This window comes from Alosa pseudoharengus, unplaced genomic scaffold (assembly GCF_046254945.1).
Source record: "Alosa pseudoharengus isolate Yale_2024_CS ecotype anadromous, Long Island Sound unplaced genomic scaffold, YU_APseudo_1.1 YU_APseudo_1.1_scf_5, whole genome shotgun sequence".
Lineage (NCBI taxonomy): Eukaryota > Metazoa > Chordata > Actinopteri > Clupeiformes > Clupeidae > Alosa > Alosa pseudoharengus.
This window is the reverse complement of record NW_027468837.1, coordinates 22713171-22722380: the sequence shown is the minus strand read 5'-3', so window position 1 is coordinate 22722380 and position 9210 is coordinate 22713171. Positions and strand designations below refer to the sequence as shown.

The 9210-nt window shown below is 40.0% G+C and overlaps 2 protein-coding genes across 2 annotated transcripts; one reads left to right on the top strand and one right to left on the bottom strand.

The window, feature by feature from the left end:
• The first annotated feature begins 461 nt into the window (after positions 1-461).
• Positions 462-5390, top strand: akr7a3 (aldo-keto reductase family 7, member A3 (aflatoxin aldehyde reductase)). The gene is made up of 7 exons (XM_076267532.1): positions 462-803; positions 1826-2013; positions 2522-2626; positions 3707-3803; positions 4110-4209; positions 4552-4681; positions 4876-5390. The coding sequence occupies exons 1-7, from the start codon at positions 518-520 to the stop codon at positions 5035-5037; spliced, it is 1068 nt and encodes a 355-aa protein (XP_076123647.1). The 5' UTR covers positions 462-517; the 3' UTR covers positions 5038-5390.
• A 110-nt stretch (positions 5391-5500) lies between these two features.
• Positions 5501-8930, bottom strand: mrto4 (MRT4 homolog, ribosome maturation factor). Its single transcript, XM_076267488.1, has 8 exons — positions 8879-8930; positions 8338-8396; positions 7980-8083; positions 7791-7872; positions 6833-6900; positions 6530-6681; positions 6352-6428; positions 5501-5908 (listed from the first exon to the last, which is right to left on the bottom strand). Exons 1-8 carry the CDS (start codon positions 8904-8906, stop codon positions 5762-5764), a joined length of 717 nt encoding a protein of 238 aa, XP_076123603.1. The 5' UTR covers positions 8907-8930; the 3' UTR covers positions 5501-5761.
• Between the last annotated feature and the right edge of the window lie 280 nt (positions 8931-9210).

Sequence of the window (9210 nt, the reverse complement as noted above, 5' to 3'; positions counted from 1 at the left end):
TGTGAATGGTAGCCTGCATTATTCCGACTGCCAATAGGACCTATATTAAGATCACAGCCGTATTTGTTAATGTCCTCTAATATTAAAGACTACACTACATAGGTCCGAATTATCTTGGCCCTTCCCACGATTAGAAAACATTTTAACAGGGGAGCTATGTGTTTTACTGCCATCTACAGGTATGAAAAATAGAACAAGGAATACCGGTAATACAATGACTTAAATTCTTCCTAAATTGCAGTCAAAGGATTGGAACAAGGATATTTTTTTATTCAATCAAAAATATTTTTTTATTTTTTTATTACTGCACGTGTGCCGTACATTTTCAAGAGAAATATATGGACCCTGTACTGTTCAAGGTCTCCTTCCCAATTTTGACCAATGGTATATTTTGTTGACAGCGCTGCCCCCCTACGTCCATGTCATCCACAACACTTTTGAGACAGTCCCTTATCTTCGCTCGAACGTGAACGTTCCCTGCCCACGTTATACTCAGCTGACCCGCCGTGGTTTTATTATGCTCGCTGCAATAGCTAGAGTAGGCCTTTGCTCAGTACATCAACGAGTTTTCACTGGATTGAATAATATAGCCCTGGTCCAACACCGAAACATGTCTTCAAACGCCAAAATCCCGATCACGCTACTGGGATCGATGGCATTTGGGGGGCGCGCTGACGCGGAGTTGAGTGAGAAAATGGTGAAAGCTTTCCTGGACCGTGGACACAGAGAGTTAGATACAGCATTCATGTACACAGATGGACAGGCAGAGACGATTATTGGTGGAATGGACCTACCCAAGAATGGTAACTGTCTCAATTGTGGACTATTGCATTACAATCGTTTCGAGTGATTGTGTAAAGCTGCCATGGCCAGGGTAGGCTATAATGTTCAATTTTGCACAACTAGTAGAATGATTGAATGAATGAGTGAGCTACGAGCTTTTTCAACCAAACACCTGAAACACTTTATTACACACATGTTCTGTGTATCATTCTGCATTTTTTTCATGTTTTTAATGCAGGAAGCTCGAACTTACTCCCATTAGCAATCGCCTAAATCAAATTAATGTGCACGCACACAGCCAAAACTTTTGACGTGCTGCCCGACGTCTGGGGTGATCTGGACACCAGGCCCTGATCCGGTGCGGTTCTTCTAGGCCTAGTTGTTATCTGGATTAGATAGTTAAAGAATTACTTCATAAACAACTCACGCCAGGTTACTGTTCAAAAGGTGACTGCAGTTGGGGTGAACGAAAGTCATGGAGTTGCAAAACTAAAACAATAGTCTGAAAAGTCTGGGAGAGTTAGGTTGTAAAGTAATAATAACTCTACGATAGTAGGTATGCGAAGTAACTGTGAGTAATCTGTAAGTAATAAGTACGCAGTACAACAGTAACATCATTCGGTCATTCATTCTCCATGTATTCTTCTTCTCCCCATATCATATCAGAACACGTACATAATGAGTAACGCGTTCTCGCCACCTACTGGCGAATGTACAGTATTCATGAGTTTCATCAGGTCCCTTTCCACAGGTGTATTAATTAATTAAGCACCATGCAGTCTGCATTGATAATCAAGGTGCTTGATTTTATACACCTGTGGACAGGGACCTGATGAAACCCATGAATAGAACACAACAGTAGGCTATGGACATTTGTGTGAAAGTCTTGAAAAAGTTTGGAAGGTATACTTCAGTAAAACATGCTAAAAGATTCTTAGAGGTCTTAGAAAGGGAAAAAAATAGTTTGGGTATGCAAAAAAATTTATTTCAGTAAATGTCAAGCACCCTGATCACACTTTGATTTCAATCTTTCTGTCCTCAGTGAGTATCGCAACCAAAGCAAACCCATGGGATGGAAAGACCCTGAAGCCGGAGAGTGTTCGCTCGCAGCTAGAGACGTCTCTGAAAAGGCTACGCACACAGTGTGTGGACATCTTTTACCTGCATGCTCCAGACCACCAGAATTCCATAGTGGACACACTTCGAGCCTGCAATGAGCTGCACAAGGAGGTATGTCAGCCAGGCTAGAAGACCATTAATGACCTCTCGCTGACTATTTATGACCATTAGGACCATTGATTAATTATAACCTTCACATGGATTATTTGTACTTTTCAATAGGCTTGTTATAGAGACTTTTCTTGTAGTTGGCTGAGCACCACCAGACATAGTAACATTTATTTATATTTGGAACTTTTGCCCTTACCTCTTCACATTCTCTGGCACGTCTTGGGTTCTCTCTCTTTCTTTGGAGAGCCACAGAGCAGGTCAGCTGGAAAGGGAATTTCCACCTCATGGGTTGGCACTGACCAGATAATAGCAGACATAGAAACAGATCTGGCCCAATTCTCATCCTTTGACTAGAGCTATTCTGGCCCAGATCCTTTTATTTGCTATCTGGACAATATATGTTTCCCTGGATAGCTTGTCAAGATTACAGATACATGGCCAGAAAACTATAAAGCTAAAAAGCTATAAACCAATCCAGATTTGTAAACATGTTATAATCCTTTTTCAGGGAAAGTACAAGGAGCTTGGTTTATCTAACTATGCATCCTGGGAGGTTGCAGAAATCTACTGCATATGCAAACACAACAACTGGGTTCTTCCCACAGTCTATCAGGTAAGGGAATAAGATGTTGATTATTCTTTCATCTAAACTGACATTAGTATTCATTCAGTGAATGGCTAAATCCAGGCAGCTGAACTTAACCTGAGGTCGAGACAAAATGAACACAAATCTGGTGTTGTCATGTCTGTTTGATCCAGGAACATAATGATTTTCATTTAGGTTTGTTCTGAGCAAAAACATATTTTTTTTTTCATTCCTGTTCCAGTGTTCCAAGGCCTCTCCTCTAAATGGTAACCGTTTAGAATGTTATGGAAGAACTGTAAAGTTAATTCTTGTAAAAATGACATTGCCTTTACAAATTGATTTATGGCTGATGGCACGATACTATAGGCTTTTTTCCCCTGCAACAGCCTTAAAGCTTTTCAAAGCACATTAGATATCAAGACTAACTGTTAAAAAACTTTGCCTGAATTCAGTCATGGGGCGAGATTTGAAAGTAGGCAATTAGCCTATATAATATCAGATTTTAAATGTCTGTGTCCTAACTTCCGGCACAGAAAATGTCCTTGCTTTAAGACCTGGTGCTACCAACTGTATGACAGGCCTATAGATATTTTCCTAGTGTCTCTGGTAGCCTATGTTATTTCACAACGTTTCAGTAATTTAGGCTACATACATGGAAAAGGCAATTAGATAGTGTTGGATATGAAAATCCTTTTAGTAGGTCTAGACTATTATTCAGGGGAGAAACTGATTCATAAAATCTGACTAAATTCATCCTATAAGGGGTCTCAGGAACACTGCGTGGGCAGGTGACTTTCCAAGCCTAAGGACCTTTAAATAATATTCGAAGAAAGATTCATTGGAACCATAAATACCGAAATTAACCGGTTATGTAAAATTGTGTGCGTTTTCACTCCGGAACAAGTAAAATTGGTTTTGTTCCCATTTTTGGTTACATTCTTCCAAAAATTGTGTTTGTTTCTGGTTATTATTTTCGTTCTTTGAACCGTTTTTAATCTCTGGTTTGATCATTATAAACCTGACGTGCCTTCATGTTCAAACCTAAGCTGTTGAACATACAGGGCTCATGTCTTCCACTCAGCACTGATGTGCTCTTCCTCCTTACAGGGCATGTACAATTCCACCACAAGACAGGTGGAGACAGAACTGCTCCCATGTCTTAGAAACTTTGGCATGCGCTTCTATGCATACAACCCTCTGGCAGGTACTGTGATGACAAAATCTGACTTTGCGTTATCTCCCATCGGTATTACTAATGTCTCTACTCTGAATACACAGCCTACATATAAAAGTGAAGAAAATTGAAACATAGATGTCGACATTACATGTCTGGTCTTCGGCAAATGCTGTCGCATACTCTTAGAATATTTTCAGTGCTGAAAAGAAAGTGCATTGGACTATTATAAAAGCCAACAGTGAACTTAACCTAAGAGTGATAAGTAGAGGAGTCTCACCATGTTCCTGCTCCATGGGTCAGCCACATTAACAGCACACCTGTCTGTCCATACAGGCGGCCTTCTCACGGGGAAGTATCACTACGAGGACAAAGACACAAGCCAGCCTGCTGGGCGCTTTTTTGGCAACAACTGGGCAGGAGCCTACAGAGATAGGTATGGACACACACACAGGCAAAAACACTTGGATGGAATAATCTTTGCGATGTTTATGCCAAAATGAAAATTACGAAATTACCATTATCCACATTACACTGCATGCTTGTGGTCACTTAAATTAGGTGCAAGTAAAATTAAACTAACTTCACAGTAGTTTCACAAGTTTTACCTAACCAAAAAAAGAATGTTGACACTCTTTTGACCTAATGGTGTGTAGTGGATGAAATGTTCCCTTGATGAATGTGAGGAAAAAAATGCCATTAGATTCTTACATTTCAAACAACCGAAGAGCACTGTATAGAAGATGTACTTACACAGCTCTGTATTTTTGTTATGCAGATACTGGAAAGAGAGCCACTTCCAAGGAGTTGACCTAGTTCGGAAGGCACTGGAAGCAGCATATGGCGCAAACAAACCCACTCTTACCTCAGCCGCTATCCGCTGGATGTACCACCATTCTCACCTCAAGGTAGCCATTTTGATGACCATGAGTACACAGTAATCGTATGTTGGACATCTTAGCTGACATGTCAGTAGTTTTTTTTTTTTTTAGACGTTTGTTAAAACGAAGTTTTAAGGCCTTTTCAAGTACTGCTTGAGCCATAAGACATCCGTAAGACATCTGGTCTACTCTTTTAACTCTTAATGCCTGTTGTTTGGTAGGGAGAGCTTGGCGATGGCATGATCATTGGCATGTCTACCATGGAGCAGCTCCTTGAGAACCTCGATGCCTCCGAGGAGGGTCCTTTGAAGGTAGAGGTGGTGGAGGCCTTCAAGCAGGCCTGGGACTTAGTCACCCACGAGTGTCCCAACTATTTCCGCTAAAGGCACCAGGGTAAGCCTGCTTATTAGGGATCTGGGAGGACTGAACTGGACATGAGAAGATGGCCACACACTGAGGACTTGAGATGTGAATCAATTCCCCATTGGTATTTTTTTCAATCTATGCAGGACAGTGGATATTAATCTATTCCTGGTTGTGGAAAAATTGCCTTAATTATGACAAGCTGCAGTTCACAGACATAGAAGTCATTTTAGGTGGCGACACTGCACTGTACCACAGTTCAGCATTGTTGGCTGCAAAAATGTGATGAATTTATGGAGATTGGACAGTTGCTATATAAGACGCTCTACTTCTTTGTTTCCAATATTATTAAAAGTCTAATTTTCTATGGCTATGGTGTGGTTTGGGTATTTAATTTCCAGGTAAATACTATTTGTACTGTGATGCCTTCCTTACTCTACAGTATACTCGGTCCCATGCCAAAAATGGGGAAAAACAACATGCTGACCTGTCTACATTATATTTTAATGTATTTATGACAGTTTGACAGTTACAAAACATCCTTTGCCGTTTCAAGATTGGAATTTACACATAATAATCATACATTAGTGGGAATCTCAGAAACACTGCTCCCAGCAAATATGTCCTCACACGTTCCACAGTCCAGACAAGTCCAGATATTTTGTCAAATGCAATAAGGCAGGAAACAAAATAAAATTGAAGGGGGGGGGGGGGGTAATGTCTTAAACATGTTGAAGGTCCATTTTATTCGCTCCCATCATCGTCTTCCATGTCCTCCTTGTCTTGCATACTCTCGCTCTCTTCTGATAGCTTCTTAAAGTCTCCCGTCTCAGAGTTCCACATGCACTTTATCGTCAATTTGAATTCTGCCATTTCAATTGCAAAGAGTTTCTGAAAGAACACAAAGAATTCATATTTGACACAGAACCTACTGTATGCAACATCTGCAGTCAATTTAAAGGTAAGGTCTTTGGTCCTTGTAAAAGAATCAAATACACCCTTCACTTTAGTGCTCCTGAAGCAATGTTGTTGATTAATTGGAAAAGACACGTGAGGAGAAATGCGCTGAACTTGACAAAAAAGTGCACTGGATTAGAATTAAAGACTACACCTTAACAAATGTCTTAATGCATAATTTCTTACAGAAAGGCACTAAGAGTTTGTTCGATTCATATGCAATTTAAATGGCTCCTGAAGTCAAGTCTTCTGTTCAAGGAAAGTCATTTTTTACAATACAGTCTCAGCTAAGTTCAGAAACACAATAAGACAAGTCTGGGGTAAAACATTAGAATCTGCACTATAAAGCAGATAAAAAAGAACAAGCTATCACTCACCAAAATGCGAGCCTGTTCAGGTGTCAACGTGTCTCCATCTTTGCATACCTCATAGTCTTTAATGAGAGTGACCACTCCTAATAGCAGATACAGAAGTCAATGAGATTAAGACGGAAATTTATACGTCTGGTAGAATCACTAAATGCATTCGGAATCCATCCTCCGCCTGACTACTTACCTTTCTTCAGGGCTGTGGGCAGCCCTAACTGTCGGAGCTGGGGCTCCATTGAGTGTGGGAACTGCTCCAGTGGCCCCTCATCTAGGGTCACAGCCATCTGTGCTACGTTTCCTGCCCGGGCGTAGTCTGTTTCTTTGAAGTTGTCAAAATATCTGTCAAAACAGACAATAATCATGGACTGAGAAATACAGTTGAAAAGATTTTATTGTGGAACGTGAAAGTCTTACAGAGGGCTTGCTCACTGCAGTATTAAAGTAAGGAAAAACTTTCACTAACAAACATTGGAGTCAGATTTGTACTTACTCTTGCACCTCTTCCTTCGTTTTATTTGTGAACAAGACGCCAACTTCTCCTTTAAGGAATCTGCTGACCTGGAATATGATCAAATGTTAGGAGAGACGATGACACTGACTATGTTTCCATGCACACCATATTCAGATTAGGGACCATATTTTGGCTATGGTAATATTCAGAATAAGATGTTTTCATGTGTAGCAGACACGGAATATTTCCGTTTACGTGTTAATCAGCATATGGTGAATAAGGCAGCGACGTGCAGTAGAAGTAGTGTCTGCATCAGGACGTCTCAATGGTCTCTGTCCCTGAATTTCATTCATGACCACAAAATAGGTTCATTAGGCCAGATTACTGCCGCTATTGTTTTGCATTATAGGCCGCTCTGAGGGTTTTTCACTGATTCTTCATCTGTTCGCTGTGCACGCAAACCTGCGTCTGAGCATTACGATGCTTTCCCCCATCCATAAATTCCATCTTAACATTTAAACTTTCAGGTTTTAATGAATAAATTGACCCCGTCTTCACTCTAGAAGTGCGAACTTTTTGCCACTCTTTTCGCTATGTTTGCAACGTGTCAGGGCATCAAAGCAAGCTACCAAATTTCCTTGCACGAACACGCGCAGACGGAATTTAATATTCCGAAAAGGGCATTTTCCGACTAGCGTGTTTCGATGTCACAATATTCCGGTTAAAAGAGGCATATGCTAGGGGTGTTCTTCCGGTTTTTAGTATTCAGAATATTACCTTATTCGGGTTATGGCAGCTGGAATAAGGTGTTTACACGACTCATGCGTAATCGGAATATTGTCATTATTCAGAATAAAACTGGAATATGGTGTGCATGGAAATGTAGTCAATGTTACACAGGACATGAATTACAATGAATTAGATCACAGTCTCAAAGAAAACAGAATGAAGTGGAAACTTTAAAGTGCATCATCCAGACACTGTAAAACATGTTTACCTTATGTAGGTTGTCCTTGTATTCATCTGTTGGTCCTCTACCCAAAGCAATCATCATGACTTTGTTCTTCCCAAAGAAGAACCTGAAATCGAAAATCCACAACAGGTGATACAATGCTGGCCATTGGTGTAGTGTGTAGAGTACCTGAAAACTGGATGAGCCACACTTTCCCAGGGGAAGCAATCTTACCGACTGTGTTTCCACGCTGTCCTTATGTCTTTCAATTTGTTGTTCCTCATGTTTTCCACAGAGAAGATGAAAACGTTTCTGTATATGTCCACACATTTCCGCAACTGAAGAGCCATGCAACATTAAGAGTAAGGAAACCAAATCAAACTAATCCCATGAATGTTAAGATAACCCGTACAAAAATAACTGCAGTTTTGAACGTGTCAAATCTGCACTGCACAAGTTTTTGAGGAATTCCTTGCAGTTCATATGCAGGCATGCAGTATTTTCGACATGAAAATGAATTGTACCGCATTGCACTTCAGAAAACAACTGCAGTTATCTCTTGTAAGGGAATGAGAAAAAAAAGAATACACACCTCTTCAATTAAAGTCTGTTTCAATTCCAGCCCCTTCTTGGCTGTTTTCGTTAAAGATACTGTAAAAGAGGAAAACGGCATTCTCCATCACTTTGCAATGGCAACATAGTCAGCTTGAGGATCTGGCTGAAGTTAAAGCCAATTATCTAAACTAGTAACATGATCCTACCATATCTACATATCTCACTGTACTTAGCTACAAGGGATGCCAACTGATAATATAACAGGTCGCCGTGGTATCAGTGTAGTAGGTTACACATATATCAGAGGCTACACCAATAAATGCCAATTTCAAGCAGGGTTGACCGACAAAGACAGAACGGATCAACATGTAATGTTTATTACAAAAGTATTGGGAGGCTAGTGTTAAAGCGTCGAAGACAACTAACGTTATGCTAATGTTGCTATAAAATCGAGCTCTTTTGCAAATGTTTAAAGCGTAATTGTAATCATAGTCTTATTACATTAATACATATAGAATTGCATCGTTGTAACTTGTTGACAACTCTAAAAAATACCACAATAACTTCAACTATCTTACTTTTCTTATCCCTCTTCGACTTCGGCATGGCTCTCACGTTGTAGTCGCAGTAGCTGTGGTAGGACCCCAAATGTTTCTATTAGTCTTCCTAGTTTTTCACGGAGCGCCTGTCTAAAAATAAAAGCAAATTGAATAAAATATACATTTCACATTTGATTCAATAAAATATTTTACATATAAATATTACACGTTTTAGTTAGTTTATAATTACAGTGACTTTACAGTGTAATTATAGTTTGTATGGACTTATTGTCTCTTACACGAATGAAAAGATGAGTCAGGCTAAAAATTGGGCACACCATCTCGAGACAGAGGCATATGTGTTGCGATTC